The 16,317-nt window shown below is 40.4% G+C and overlaps 1 protein-coding gene across 10 annotated transcripts in view; it reads left to right on the plus strand.

Moving 5' to 3' along the window:
* Window positions 1-16,317, plus strand: part of ATP6V0A1 (ATPase H+ transporting V0 subunit a1) — a 59,361-nt gene that overhangs the window by 19,410 nt on the left and 23,634 nt on the right. For 6 of the 10 annotated variants that reach the window (XM_060780970.2, XM_060780974.2, XM_060780975.2 and 3 more), the window contains exons 10-18: window positions 2,781-2,993; window positions 3,995-4,145; window positions 8,504-8,643; window positions 9,225-9,382; window positions 9,634-9,724; window positions 11,338-11,456; window positions 13,754-13,967; window positions 14,713-14,820; window positions 15,701-15,775. In XM_060780970.2, coding sequence (XP_060636953.2) covers window positions 2,781-2,993; window positions 3,995-4,145; window positions 8,504-8,643; window positions 9,225-9,382; window positions 9,634-9,724; window positions 11,338-11,456; window positions 13,754-13,967; window positions 14,713-14,820; window positions 15,701-15,775 — 1,269 coding nt within the window. The remainder of the gene's footprint in view (window positions 1-2,780; window positions 2,994-3,994; window positions 4,146-8,503; window positions 8,644-9,224; window positions 9,383-9,633; window positions 9,725-11,337; window positions 11,457-13,753; window positions 13,968-14,712; window positions 14,821-15,700; window positions 15,776-16,317) is intronic. The other 4 variants (XM_060780976.2, XM_060780977.2, XM_060780979.2 and 1 more) reach the window with 1 other exon arrangement.

Consider the following 16,317-nt stretch of genomic DNA (forward strand, 5'->3'; position numbering starts at 1 on the left):
GCCTTCAGTGTTAGACATCAGAATGGATGACATTTTTCCAGAACTTTGGTGCTGAATAGCTACAGAACATTATGGCAATTCTGCTTTGTTTATTTGGCCTCTTGGAATAGTATGCTTGATCATGTGAGTTAATTTATTATTGATCTCCTGGAGCAAATGTGCAGCCTGTGGGCACTGTTGATTTTTGTTTTGCTGCTTTCCTAATCAGTGGTGACTCTGCAGGACTGTGTCCTATTGGCTGAAACCAAAACACCAACCCCACCCATTCTTGGAAAGTAAAGGTTTTGCCATTTTAGGCTTTGCAACCTAGGAAACAGGCTATTGCATTTGTTCAAAGATACAACTTTAGCTGACATGGAATACTGTAGCTTACCCAGCTTATAGGAGTTTGAAAGAACTAATTTACCATAACTTTATGATTCAAGATATCAGGTTTGTTTTCTCAAGACTTGGAATCGTCAGGTCTTTGAAGAGCATTTCTCCTATCAGTACATGTTCTGTGGTAGAGGTTCTGCTGAAAAGCCTATTGGTAACAGAATGGCCACAATATATACTGATTGCCCTAAGGCAGGGGTCCTCAAACGATGGCCCGAGGGCCGGATACAGCCCTTCAAGGTCATTTACCCAGCCCTCGCTCAAGGTCAACCTAAGTCTGAAACGACTTGAAAGCACACAACAATAACAACAACAATCTTATCTCATCAGCCAAAAGCAGGCCCACACTTCCCACTGAAATACTAATAAGTTTATATTTGTTAAAATTGTTTTTCATTTTAATTATTGTATTGTTTAAAAGTTTTTTGTGCTACAAATAAAATATGTGCAGTGTGCATAGGAATTCATTTATGCTTTTTTTCAAATTATAATCCAGCCCTCCAACAGTTTGAGGGACTGTGACCTGGCCCTCTGTTTAAAAAGTTTGAGGACCCCTACCCTAAGGGATAAAGGTTCCCAATATGCCTCTCAACTAGCTTTCAGAGAATGTAAAGGTATTGACTCTGAAATAAAGTAAAAAGAAGCTCTTGCTGTGGCCTCCAGAACCGTTACGTTGCTGTAGTTCCTGTCATGAAGATAGCTTGTGTCATTGAGGGCCACAAAGATCATGTGGATTTTTTAAAAAAATAATTAAAAACAAAATTTCCGAGACCACTTAGTCTCTCTGCATTCCCTCATTATAAGAAATCTGCATCATTAATGCAAAGTTCCAAACAATTATATTCCCATATGGCACTCCTTCTAGCAAGTAGTACCAGGTGTAGGGAAGAAGTAAAACATCCCTGAGTTGAAAATACATTCCTTCCTTTGAAATAGTCAGAGGGAATAGTCTGGGAAGGTCAAGAATGTGCTTATGCATGGGTAACCTATGGAAAATGGAGCAGCCCATGGAAAATGTAGCAACATGATTGGAATAGTGGAACAAGTGAGCAGGGTGGTCTTTTCCACTCCCACCTACTTTACCATTCTGCAGTTGTATGTGCCTCCCTTTGATTACAGCTGAGCATTTTGTTGATATGGAAGGGACCAGTGCATTTCTCATTTTGCGGGTAATATGCCTTTGAAATAAATCATTCTTTGGTGAGAACTGAACGTCCTGTGAACCATGGCTTATGAATGCTGCACAGAGACTCTAGAAACTGAGTGGGTAATTTGAGTGTGTGCAGAGATAAAGTTTAAAGTACATTATGTCAGAGAGAACCGTTTTTCTATAAAGTATAAGATTGAGAAGAAATGCCTTACATACCTCCTTCCAGTAGACACAAAATAAACAATTCACATTAAGGAAAACTAGCTTTTAAAAACCTATTTTACATGATGAGGCAAATTTTATAGGTGGCATTTCACAAAATTTGAAGCAGAGTTAAAATCCACAATGTTATTACTTAGGCGATTCCTCGTATCTCGAGGATGATTGTCTTCCAGATATGGTGTCTTGGCGGTGGGCCCATAGGTGGCCATGGAGCCCTATTCTTGATCCGCATGTTCTCCCGCAGTGAGGACATTGGTTTCCAGACGGAAGGCGGTCCCGATCAGGGCTAGCTTGACGTGCCTTCTTCTCGGCATGTTTCTCTCTTTCACCCTCCATTTGTGCCTGTTCGAATTCTACAGCACTGCTGGTCACAGCTGACCTCCAGTTAGAGTGCGCAAGGGCCAGGGCTTCCTGGTTTTTGATGTCTATGCCACAGTTTTTAAGGGTAGCTTTAAGCTTCTCATATGCTTCTGCAAAGGTGTTTAGAGTGGCTTGTAGGTCTTCTTCTGAATGTGCACAGAGTATGTTATCATCAGCATATTGGAGTTCTATAACAGATGTTGTGACCTTGGTTTGGCTTTCAGTCTGCTGAGGTTAAACAGCTTGCCATTTGTCTGATAGATGATTTCAACTCTGGTGGGAAGCTTCACATCAACAAGATGAAGTATCATAGCGATGAAGGTGGAAAATAAGATTGAGACAATAACACATCCCTGTTTGACACCTGAACCCACCTTAAATGGGTGACTTTGGGAGCCTTTGCTGTCTAAGACTGTTGTCATCATGGAGAAGCCGCAGAATGTTCACAAATGTTATAAATCAAGATTCAACAATTTTTAAACTAGCATCATTGCCTCCCCTTTCCTGTTTTCCTAGGCACAGATTTTGTAATATGCACAGTGGTCTTAGTTCCAGATTTTTATATCCCTTCTTATAGCAGAACCTTTAACTCTAGCTGTAAATGAATGCAAGCCCATGTGTCTAAAAGCTCTGAGCTTGGCCTTACAAGACATGGCCCCCTTTTTCCTGACAGGTGCTTAACCAAACAGAGGATCATCGGCAGAGGGTCCTGCAAGCTGCCGCAAAGAACGTTCGTGTTTGGTTCATAAAAGTGCGCAAGATGAAGGCAATCTACCACACCCTGAATCTCTGCAATATTGATGTAACCCAGAAATGCCTCATTGCTGAAGTCTGGTGCCCTGTTGCTGACCTTGACTCCATTCAGTTTGCCCTCAGGCGTGGCACAGTAAGTGTGAAATGTGGCTCTCCAGTTCTAAAGCTCTTGATATCACACACCTTAGGTACATTTGAGTAAAGTGCAGGGAAATTTGTGTTTCAGACAAATTTCAGCCAAAACAAATTTATGTCTGAGAAGCAAAGTTTGCTTCTCTTATTGTGAAACCTGTTTTAGGATCAGAGATGTCCAAACAAACCTGCAGAAGGGCAGTGACCGATTGCTTCTTTGTGTGCTTATATGTATGAGGGGCTGCTTTCCACTGTGGTAAAGAGTTTGTATTCTCAATCCTTATGTGGCTATTTTAGCAACACTCCATTTGAAGGGTCACACTGTTATAGGACTCCTTATTTCGAGTGCTCTTTTCTTGCTCTCTCCATCTTGCAACAAGAACAGCACACAGTATTCTCTCACTTGAAAAAAATATCCAGTTTTGAAAACACACAGCTTTTATTCCACATTCCCCAGCTCTTACTAAAAAGAATGTTTCCGTACATTTTTGGCCTCTAAAAGGACACTCCCCTGGCATAGATTCCCTTTCTGGTTTAGGCAGGATTCCCTTTGACCAGAGGACAATTGGCTCTTTCTCATTCTGAAATTATTTGATTGGTTACCTTTTCCTAGGAGCACACTGGCTGCTTTGATGCACACTGTGTATGCGGCTGTATGTTTTGATTTAATACTCAGAGGTTTCAGAAACATTCAGTGCAGGATATTTAGCTGGGACAGTAATGGACTCCCCTAATGAGTTTGCTGGTTGAGGCTCAGGAGGAAATTCTGTCTGCTCTCTTTTTCTTAATCCTTTTTGAAGGAAACCTCTTCTTGCTCGAGTCCACCAAAAAGTAATAGGCAATACTGCAGGGAGCTTTGAAATGACAACCTGGAACCACTTTCCAAATCATTGGCAAATGTTTGTGTGAGTGGATGAGAGAGAGAGAGAAACTGTAAATGATATTATGACTTTGCTACTGTAAATCATTTTCTTTAACACCCTGACTGTTTGTGTATAACAGGAACACAGTGGATCCACCGTCCCCTCCATCCTAAACAGGATGCAGACTAACCAGACGCCCCCCACATACAACAAGACCAACAAGTTCACTGCTGGGTTTCAAAATATAGTAGATGCCTATGGTATTGGAACCTACCGTGAGATCAATCCAGGTAATTGTGTTTGGGCTATCAAAGCTGTCTTTCCTTACAGCAGTGTTTCTCAACCTGTGAGTCCCCAGGTATTTTGGTCCACAACTCCCAGAAATCCCAGCCAGTTTACCAGATGTAAGGATTTCTGGGAGTTGAAGGCTAAAACATCTGGGGACCCACAGGTTGAGAACCACTGCCTTATAGCTTGTGATGTATTATTACTGGAGCATGATCTGATTCCTCTCTTTGTCCCATGGACTGCAGTGCACTGAATGTAAATGATAGATTTAAGTGTATGTGAATTGGGCCAGGTGGGTGGAGGGTTTACGCTTAATAATAATAATAATAATAATAATAATAATAATAATTTTTATTTATACCCCACCACCATCTCCCCGATGGGGACTCAGAGTGGCGTACATGAGGCCAAGCCCAAACAACAAATTAAAACCAAAAATGCAGACCAAAAACGCAAACAATCAACAATAACATCATAATTACATAAAACATGTGAATACATAACAACATAAAATTACAATAAGCACAATCAGTTACAATGGACGGGCTACATGTAATGATTAAAAGAAAAACTAATTAAAAACTCAGGCGAGATAAAAGAGAAGCAGGTTGTTTGCGGAGGTGTGCTCATTTTAGCAGGGGTTGTGGAATAGCTTACGTTTATGCTTAGTAAAGGATACAAAGATAATAACAGCTCTTATTTTCCCTGTTCTATTATCTACTTGAGACCACATATATCTCTGTAGCTTTGGAGAAACTTACTAGGACATGCCAACTCATTCCCAGAGCCCTGCCACATATTTTGGCTGAAGCCTTAGTAGGAGAGGAGGGACGGGCTGTTTTTTCCAGCCCCCCACCCCCTTTCATTTCGCCTCATATTCCCTCCAATGGAAGTGAATGCTGCTCTTCCAAATCTTTGATCTCTCTTTTACTGCACAATATCTCATTCTGTCCCCAGGGCTTAGTAGAACACTCATGGCAGGATAGCAAAAGGGTTTTTGCTGTCACACCAGGGAGTTTGGGGGTGGGGCATTTGCATCAGCAGAATTGCTTTTCTCTCTCACACACGATTAATGCAGGAGCTCTTTGTCATCATCTTGTCATCTTTTCAAAGGGAACACAGGATTTAGTCACTTAAACAGTAAATTTCCAATAGTTTATAACCTATTTTCTAAAAATATAAGGATACTCAAAATGATTCACGGAGGAATTTGAAATAATCTTTAAACCACAACATAAAAGCCTTGGTCGTAAAATATTATACAACCACAATACAGCGAAAACAACATAAATAAAAGTAGAACACAGTTCAGACTGCAAAAAAAAGAAAAAGATTTGTAGTGATTGTCTACAATAATATAATACATTCCCAAGAGTCCCACATACTGCATAAATGCAAAGATTATTGCCTCTCTGCCAACAGGCACTTCTTGTAATAAAATTGTTGTATCTATTGGAGGTGGTAGTGTAATAAAAGATTTATGTTTTCTGTTTTCAGGTAAACATCTTTATGTTAACAGAGTTCTCATAGAGAATGTATAGACTTACTCAGGGTCTAGTATCAAAGGTCCAGGCAGCATATTAGTCAGAATGGTCTTGCAAACCTACAAATGGCATGATGAAGATAACTATACCTAATGATTGGTAATTAGAGGTATGGGATGATCAATATCTTATCATACATGCTAAAATGGGTTAAACCGGTGAGCTGCTCAACTTGCTGACCAAAAATCCAGGGAGAGGGATGAGCTCCCAATGGTAGCCCCAGCATCTACCAACTTAGCAGTTCAAAAACATGCAAACATGAGTAGATCAATAGGTACTGCTTTGGCAGGAAGGTAATGGTGCTCCATGCAATCATGTCAGCCACGTGACCTTGGAGGTGTCTATGGACAACTCCAGCTCTTTGACTTAGAAATGGAGAAGAGCACCAACACCAGAGTCGGACACGTCATGGAGAAACCTATACCTATATAATATACATAGACGTATATGTAGTGTGGATTTTTCTGTCATTAAAACAAGGCCATCCATATCTAAGACAGACTTGTCTGTTTGTAAAAACAGAGAAAATACTGGGTTGTTGTAAGTTTTTTCGGGCTATATGGCCATGCTCTAGAGGCATTCTCTCCTGAACATGGCCATATAGCCCGAAAAAACTTACAACAACCTAGTGATTCCGGCCATGAAAGCCTACAACAATACAGAGAAAATACAGTCAGGGCATTGTCAAGCCCTACTGCGAAACAGCTCAATCAGGAGTTCAATAACTCAGTTAAGTAGGCTTATTGGACACTTCAGTGGTATTGTGGTTGGGAAATGGGGTGGCTTAAATCCTACACATAATGCTGCAGCATTTTTGTTACAGGTCTCACAAAGAAAATAGTAAAGAAAGAAAATGGGGCATCCAATTTCCAGGTTGAACCCTGGATAAAAGTACTGACAATCGCAACACTTAGTTGCAGGCCCAGCTGGTCACAACAGATAATTGTTGATAGGCTGCATCTTCATGAATTAGTCGTAGGATTTTTTGAAAGTAGATAATTATGCTAGTTCACATATTCGGCTATAGCAGCGTTTCTCAACCTGGGGGTCGTGAGGGGGTGTCAGAGGGGGGTCGCCAAAGACTATCAGAAAACACAGTATTTTCTGTTGGTAGTGGGGATTCTGTGTGGGAAGTTTGGCCCAATTATCTCATTGGTGGGGTTCAGAATGATATTTGATGGTAGGTGAACTATACATCCCAGCAATTACAACTCCCAAATGTCAAGTCTATTTCCCCCAAAATCCATTGGGCATATTGAGTATTTGTGCCAAGTTTGGTCCAGACTCATCATTGTTTGGGTCCACAGTGCTGTCTGGATGTAGATGAACTACAACTCCAAAACTCAAGGTCAATGCCACCAAACCCTTCCAGTATTTTCTGTTGGTCATGGGAGTTCTGTGTGCCAAGTTTGGTTCAATTCCATCGTTGGTGGAGTTCCGAATGGTCTTTGATTGTAGGTGAACTATAAATCCCAGCAACTACAACTTCCAAATGATAAAATCAATCCCCCCAACCCCGCCAGAATTCAAGTTTGGGTGTATCGGATATTTGTGCCAAATGTGTTTCAGTGAATGAAAATACATCCTGCAAATGAGGTTTTTACATGACGATTCATATCAGTAGCAAAATTATAGTTACGAAGTAGCAACGAAAATAATGTTATGGTATGGTTGGGGGTCACCACTATATAAGGAACTGTATTAAGGGGTCATAGCATTAGGAAGGTTGAGAAACACTGGGCTATAGGAATATTTATATAACAGAGATAACAAATGGGATTGGAGAACAATCTAAGCCTGCACACTCAGCTAGAAGCTAACATGTCTAACCTGAGGCTATCATACTTTGGACATGCTATGACGTTATATGACTGATTGGAAATTGGATAATGATGTTGGGTAAAATTGAAGGCATTTGTAAAAGAAAATTGTCTCATGACTAGATTGACTCGATCAAAGAACCCACTGCCATAAATTTGCAAAATCCGAGTAGGGCTGTTAATAACAGGCTCTTTTGGAGGGCTGTCATTCACAGAGTCATTATAAATCAAAGCTTCACTTACCAGCACACAGCAGCAACAAAAATCACATATAAGGAAATGTCTTACCAGTTTAATTTTGCGTTTCGTGCTGTCTCTTTGCCTTGGATGCAGTCTTTTCCTTTTAATGCAGTATCTCACTGTGAGAAGATAATAGCCTCCTTAAAGTAGATGGATTGGTTTTCTGTAGGAGAGAAAGAGAGCTGTGTGTTGCTGATCTGAATACTGAGAAGGAGAAATAGCTGTGCTGGTATTTCATCTTATTTTTAATCAAATTGGAAGCAGCATGAAGCTCATTTCCTCACACGAGTTCTTTTTTCAGAAGTCTTATGGTCTATTTAAGGTTTTCCCTCCCCCAGACTAAATTTGTGGGTAGTTTTTTTTTTGTTTGTTTTTCTGAAGCAACATTTATTCCTGAAAGGCAGTCTAATTTCCCGGGTACACAGAAATTTGCTGAGAGAATAGACATGCTACACCCACGAACTGACTAACTTGAATGAGAAGATGTTTGTGTGGTAACTGGGAATTAGGAATTACAGTAAAGTGTGTGTGTCTGTGTTCTAAAATTTGTTAAAATTTCAATTTTGCTATATCTTAAAGATAGGACTAACATATATCGATATAGAAACAAACATGCAAGTATATTTTTAAATTATCTGGTGCCAAAACCAACTCAAGTTCCCAGCACTTGATCTCCAGTGCATATTAAACCAACTTTCCAGTAGCTGTTGTGTGTTGTTTTGTCATGTGCTAATTTTCACTCTTTGTCCTTCCCAGCCCCATACACGATCATTACCTTCCCCTTCCTGTTTGCTGTGATGTTTGGGGATGTGGGCCATGGACTTCTGATGACGCTTTTTGCTGTGTGGATGGTCATCAGAGAGAGTCGAATCTTGTCACAGAAGAGTGACAATGAGGTAATGAGATCATCTGGAAGTGGGATTGAAAGAAAAGAATAAATGCAAAAATGGCAGATAGTTCCTGTTTTTGGGTGAAGCACTTGGATGATCAAATTGACCCAATGAAGAGATCTTTTCTTTCTCATTCATTGTTTTTGCAGCCTTTATTTCTGAGAATTTAATTGAAAATTTAGCTTTTTTGTGTCAGGAATGACTTGAGAAACTGCAAGCCGCTTCTGGTGTGAGAGAATTGGCCATCTGCAAGGACATTGACCAGGGGACGCTCAGATGTTTAAATTCTTTACCATCCTTGTGGGAGTTTCTCTCATGTCCCCGCATGGGGAGCTGGAGCTGACAGAGAGAGCTCATCCACGCTCTCCCTAGTGCACCCAATGTCTTTCTAGATGAGGACCAAGGGACATCCAAGCACTTGAATAAAAAAATGAAAAATGTTTCCTAAGCGATCTTGGGACTGCAGTGTTTTTTGTTTTTTTTTTTTTGAGGGGGCCAATGTCTTGGTGTTATACCTCCAGTCATTTTTAAAAAACTTTCCTCATCTCCCTCCTGAGTTTTCTTTCTCTGACTTCTTAATCTTTCAGATGTTCAGCACCATTTTCAGTGGCCGGTACATCATTCTCCTGATGGGCAGTTTTTCCATTTACACTGGCCTGATTTATAATGACTGCTTCTCAAAGTCACTCAACATGTTTGGCTCATCATGGAGTGTTCGGCCAATGTTCACCAAAGACAACTGGACGTAAGTTATGGATTGCGCAAGGAGGCAGGAGCCTGGGAAATGCTTGGCAAGGAGATCTGAGCAATGTGTTTTAAGCTGGTGCAGGTGGGGCCTCAGAAACGAGGGTGGGATGTCAACATGGTAGCATCCTCTGCTGCATATACTTCCTCTGTGTTGAATTTTAAAACATACACTGGTTTCTTTAACACAATGTAGTGAATGTCTGTGCCTATGCTTTCCTTCAAGTTTTCCTCATGGTCCTTTCCACATAGGGAAGATCTTCTTCGGGAATATCCTGTTCTTCAGCTCGATCCTAACATTGACGGGGTCTTTGGTGGACCATACCCTTTTGGCATAGATCCGGTAAGGACACCCATTTCCTGTCTCTCCCATCTTTTCTTGCTTGCCTTGTCTGTTTTCATTTTTTATTTATTTAATATTTAATATTAAATTCCCACCATCCAAAATGTTCATTTATGTCTTAGTTTTATTGTATAATTGGTTTATTGCTACCAAGTTCCCATTTCAATATTAATTTTTTTCATTATAAGTTTACATTTGCTGTTGTGCATTGTTTTGTATTATTTCTCATGTAGTCTGTACTTCGTAAGGCACTGAATGTTTGCCTTTCTCTGTATGTAAACTGCCCTGAGTCCCTTTTGGGAGAGAGAGTGGTCTAAGAAATAAAGTGTTGTTGTTGTTGTTGTTGTTGTTGTTGTTGTTGTTACAGAGTGATATTATTCCATACTGTGCTACTTGAGTCTGAAAGGTGACATTTTTTAAGGTAATGAGCTCTCTGCAAATGATGATTTCATTAGGGAGAAGCTATGTCATGGAGAAGCTAAGACACTTTCCGATTTCCTACTGTATCACATAGAGGCAAGCACTAAAATGAAATGCAAAGATACAGAATGGGGGGTGCCTGGCTTGAGAGCAGTACATGTGAAAAAGATCTCGGAGTCCTTGTGGACAAGAAGTTAAACATGAGCCAACAATGTCATGTGGCAGCAAAAAAAGCCAATGGGATTTTGGCCTGCATCAGTAGAAGCATAGTGTCTAGATCTAGGGAAGTAATGCTACCCCTCTATTCTGCCTTGGTTAGACCACACCTGGAATATTGTGTCAAATCCAGGGCACAATAAGAGAGATACTGACAAGATGTTATGTGTCCAGAGGAGGGTGACTAAAATGATCAAGGGTCTGGAGAACAAGCCCTATGAGGAGCGGCTTAAGGAGCTGGGCATGTTTAGCCTGAAGAAGAGAAGACTGAGAGTAGATATGATAGCCATGTATAAATATGTGAGAGGAAGCCACAGGGAGGAGGGAGCAAGCTTGTTTTCTGCTTCCTTGGAGACTAGGACGCAGAACAATGGCTTCAAACTACAAGAGAGGAGATTCCATCTGAACATGAGGAAGAACTTCCTGACTGTGAGAGCCGTTCAGCAGTGGAACTCTCTGCCCCGGAGTGTGGTGGAGGCTCCTTCTTTGGAAGCTTTTAAACAGGGGCTGGATGGCCATCTGTCAGGGGTGCTTTGAATGCAATATTCCTGCTTCTTGGCAGGGGATTGGACTGGATGGCCCATGAGGTCTCTTCCAACTCTTTGATTCTATGATTCTATGATCTGTCTTTACAACCTATTTCAAAGGTAAATTGCTATTCCTAGAGTCTTCTAGTAGAGGCAATTCATGTTTTTTTGTTCAGAAAATGGGCAATCCGAGGACTCTGAAGGGACAGCATACCACAGAAACAGCCTTTAGGAGACTGCTCTTTTATCTCTGCCTTAGCTCCATAGACTGGATTATTTGAGGGGAATCTGTCATTCTTAGACCTAAGGATGCACTGTGAGGCAAGACACTGCCATTCCAAAGGTTACTGAAGCTGAGCATATTATGGTCCAGTGGGGGAATTCCATTGTAAGTACATTTATTCTCTTCTTCCTCTAGTTTTTAATACTTCTGTTTTGACTTTGTGCTAGATATGGAATATTGCCTCCAACAAACTGACCTTCCTCAACTCCTTTAAGATGAAAATGTCAGTCATCCTGGGCATCATCCATATGATGTTTGGAGTCGCACTCAGTCTTTTCAACCACATGTGAGTGTAGGCTTCCAGTATTAACTTATAAAAAGACAAATGTGATACCAATGAATATGTAATATGAATCAATCATAAACCTTTTTCCAATTATACTTAACTATAAATAATCTTTTTGCTTATGATACTGTCATTGGGTCTCAATTGTATATGTTCGGTAAACAGTATTTGATACGGCACAAATCAAGACATCATTGAATCCGGCATAATTGTTCCACATATTGTTTCATTATATTCTCCAAAGTTTTACTCGAACTGAAATGACTTTTAATAATACTCTTCCCTTTCTTCTATGATTCTTTGATGCCAGTATTATGCAAAAATATGTCATTGTTTTAGAAAGCTACCTTTTTGTCCCTCATGTGGTTTCTTAGTGTAATTTTATATCAGTCTTCTAAATAAATGTACAACAACTTGTAATATTTTCTAGCCTGTTGGATCCTGCGATGGATGGGACAGAGCATTGTGTTTCTTAGCTGTTTGTGAAGGAAGGGGCATTTCTCTTTAACAATCATGCTGGGCATAGAAGAGGAACAGAATTAGGGCCACATTAAGACTTGATGGGACCCTAAGAAGCTGTGGTGAGATTAAGAGGTCCAGTTACATGCCTTCCATGTATTCTAAGAGAAACATGAATTTACCATATATACTCGAGCATAAGCCAATCCGAATATAAACTGAGGCACCTAATTTAATCACAAAAAACTGGGAAAACATATTGACTTCAGTATAAACCAAGATTGGGAAATGCAGCAGCAACTGGTAAATTTCAAAATAAAAATAAATACCTATAATAGATACCAACTCTGATTAAATGTTTCTAGCCTTCTTCAATGTAAATCTGCTTATGTATCCTTCCAGTAATAATAGAGTAAAATAATAAATGTAGAGTAAAATAATAAATGTAATAAAAATAAGAATAATACAGTAAAATAATAAATGTAATAATAACAATAATTAGAGTAAAATAATAAATGTAATAAAAATAATAGAGTACGAAATCCAGCATATATATCTCATCATACTGTGTTTTTGTGTCAGTAAAATAATAGAGTAAAATCATAAATAATTTTTACTCAAATGTAAACTGGGGGGGGGGGGGTCAGCCTCAAAAAAGGGCTGAAAAACTCAACTTATACTCAAGCTTGTTTTCTGCTTCCTTGGAGACTAGGACGCGGAACAATGGCTTCAAACTACAAGAGAGGAGATTCCATCTGAACATTAGGAAGAACTTCCTGACTGTGAGAGCCGTTCAGCAGTGGAACTCTCTGCCCCGGAGTGTGGTGGAGGCTCCTTCTTTGGAGGCTTTTAAGCAGAGGCTGGATGGCCATTTGTCAGGGGTGATTTGAATGCAATATTCCTGCTTCTTGGCAGGGGGTTGGACTGGATGGCCCATGAGGTCTCTTCCAACTCTTTGATTCTATGATTCTAAGTAAATACAATAGTTTAGAAAGCTCAACTTAAAAGCCCCACCATAATCTGTGGACTAAACTGTAGTTTACTTCGCTTGTGTGCAAACCCAGCACTAGGCCCCATCTCTGGTTTGCCACTTTGCTCAATTGTTTTCATAAAGTTCCAGAGTGTGTGTAGTTTTTAGCTGGTCACTGAAATGGCTCTCATACAGGTTAGAATTTGTTTGATGCATACCTTTCCCACTCTGTTGCATGGTTTCCCTCATTGTTGAGTTATCAATCCATGATTTGCAACTGATGTATTTTCAGTGATTTTGTGACATTTATCTGGAATTGCATCATCAAGCTTACTTAGAACTAATGCAGTACATTTAAATGATAATGTCCATGAGTTGTATGCTAGTTTGAATTGTACACATGATTACTTGATCTTGAAATTCTGTACCATTGTTGCTAATATTCAGAGATATGAGTGTGCTTTTTATTAACAGATAAAGTCAGGCTTTGCTCCCTATCCAAAGCAGTCACCTTGTGACACAGATGACAGCTAATATTTACACATTTGTCACCCCACCCCCACTCCCAACTCTCTTGTTGCACCAGGCATCTTCATGTTATCCCAAAATCATGAAATTAGGGGGGTGGGATACCTTGGTTTAGAAAGAGAAAACAGAAATAAAAATCCCACTGAAAGTATTTTGGATAGAGGATCAGAGTGAAGAGGATGAGAGATGAGCCAAAAGTTGTGGTAGAAACCTGAGAGTTTCTTAGAGGTTTATTGGGTGGTGCCTAAATGGTGAACAAATGCCTCTGAAAGTTGGATTGTGTTGTCAGCCAGTGAATTAGTTTATTCCTTCTAAAACTGTGTATCTTTATTGTCTATAGCTATTTTAAGAAACCTCTGAATATCTACCTTGGGTTTATTCCTGAAATCATCTTCATGTCATCACTCTTTGGCTATCTGGTTATTCTGATCTTCTATAAATGGACAGCTTATAATGCTGCAATCTCAATGGATGCACCAAGCCTTCTCATCCACTTCATCAACATGTGTCTCTTCACCTATGACAAAAATGACAAAATGCTTTATCGTGGACAGGTAGGTGGTGTGGAAGAAACAAATACCATATTGCAGGATGCAGACTTTTTGCACAGTAGAAGATATGAGTTGGAGAGGGGGCACAGTACCTACGAACTGATGCAGGCTCTGAGATTGACAGGGGAGGCCCTTCTTTCAGTCCTATCACTGTCTCAAGCATGGTTAGTGGGATGAGAGAGAGGGCCTTTTCTGTGGTGGCCCCCCGGCTCTGGAATACCTCCCCCCCAAATATATTAGATTAGCCCCCACCCTTCAATCCTTCTGTTCCAACCTGAAAACATGGATGTTAAGACAGGCCTTTGACTTTGAGTAGGCTGAATGGGCCCATATGACGCTGACACTTAGCACCTTGTAAATTGACAGCAGTTAGTTTTATCTACTGTTTCTTTAAAACTGTATTATTTTGATGTTATGCTACATGTATTGCCGGGGGTTGTTGCTATAATTTTATGTCACTTGTTTTATACTTTTTTTTTACAGTTTTTACCTGTTGTATGTTATATGTGCACCCTGGAGTGCCTTGTAAGCCTCTCCGAGTCCCTTTGTGGAGGTGGTGGGGGTATATAAATTAAGTTTATTATTATATTACTACATCAGTGTGTTCTCCTTAATGAGTTCAAGGTTGTGGGTGGTGGGATTTTTGCATTCAGCAGTAACCTTTAATTGCTGACAGGTTCCTCTTTGCCCTCGGACATTGGAGAAAATCTACCTGCATATATTTGACATTGTTTTATTTTCCCCACAGAAAGGTCTCCAGTGCTTCTTGGTAGTGGTAGCATTGTTGTGTGTGCCATGGATGTTGGTTGCAAAACCCCTGATCCTTCGGCAGCAGTACCTCCGAAGAAAGCACTTGGTGGGTTACTCTGTTTTATTTTTTGGGGTTCTCTCTCCTCTTAGTAGGAATCTTTATAATGTATTCAAATTCTAGGGACCCATCCAAGGTCTTTTGATGGGCATCAAGAGAACTCTTATTTACTTGGAAGTAAATGTCAAGTACAACATTGAATTTACGTTCTGCATGGCATTTGTTCTTTATCAGACTGGCAACAACTTGTGATTGGTTTGGGTTGTTTGGATCAGGCTTCTGAAATCCTGGTCTCATATGCATGCATCCCCACAAAGTGGCTAGGATCAAAAGAGCTGTTTTAAATGTATCCAGCCCAGTGATTTTTTCCCCCAAAACATTTTCTTTTCAATGGCAGGCCTTCTATATCACAAACATCTATTGAAATTGTCTTTGGTCTCAGAAGAGGTTTGCCATGTGGACTTGAGGGAGGGGAGAAGTGTATTTAGGAGACAGAATATCAAATGATCCCATATCTGTGTGGAACTTGTGTGGTTCTTTTCAATCCAGACCTGTAAGACAAAAATTGCATGCCTTTGAGTGCCACTACATTGATGCTTTGTGCAATTTAAGCCCATCAATAGAGACATACAGAATTAGTGCCAAAAGCTGTCACACAGGTGGTGATCCTTGACTTAAAGAAAGCCAATCTGCCAGTGTGATTCTCCAGAGATCTTCCTCGAGCGTGTGGTTGTAGTGTTCTTGTGGCAAGCACATATGTCAGGCAACTGTTAGGATGCAACAGCCTTTCAAAGTGCTGCTCGGTTAAAGACGCTCCCTCTTCCTTCTCTGACCATCTCATTCTCCCATGACCCCTCCATTCGTCTCCCTTCTTTTCTCTTTGTTTTTCTTCTCTCTTCCCCATTTCTTTCCTTCCATTCGCTATCAGGAAGGGCAGCCTGAGGAGCCCCCTGTCAGCCCAGCTCAGAGCCCGCAGGCAGTAGAAGCAGCAGCGGCTGCAACAGTGAGTGGATTAAAAGATGCCAAACGATGCACATGCTGAGGACGAGAGATACCCTGGGGCTTTGGAAAGTATCTGCTCAGAGGAGGAGGATCAGCACAATGGCCCTTTCCTCGGAAAGATACGTTCCAATCATCTCATGCATTCCAAATTCTACCCTCAAATGCACAAAGTACATGATGCAACTGTGTATTGTGGTAGATTATCCACATCCCACTCCACCCCAAATTTGTTTTGTATGCTAAGGAACCCTTCTACTGTTGCAGAGGATTCTGGCATGTTCTAAGGCAGAGATGCTGAACCTTTGGCCCTCCAGGTATTTAAAGAGTTCCAGCCAGCATGACCAACTAATGGCTAATGGGACTTGTTGTCCAAAATATCTCTAGGACCAAAGGCTATGTGTAAAAAATGGCCCCTTCCAGATGCAAAAATCTTTGTTTTTTGCATAGCTCCCTGTTTTTTTATGGACTCACTCATATTACTTCATAATCCTCCTACCCAGAATTTTTCTGCATCAGTTCACATTTAGTTTTACATCCCATGTT

The sequence above is a fragment of the Anolis sagrei genome, chromosome 6 (genome assembly GCF_037176765.1).
Source record: "Anolis sagrei isolate rAnoSag1 chromosome 6, rAnoSag1.mat, whole genome shotgun sequence".
Classification (NCBI taxonomy): Eukaryota; Metazoa; Chordata; class Lepidosauria; order Squamata; family Dactyloidae; genus Anolis; species Anolis sagrei.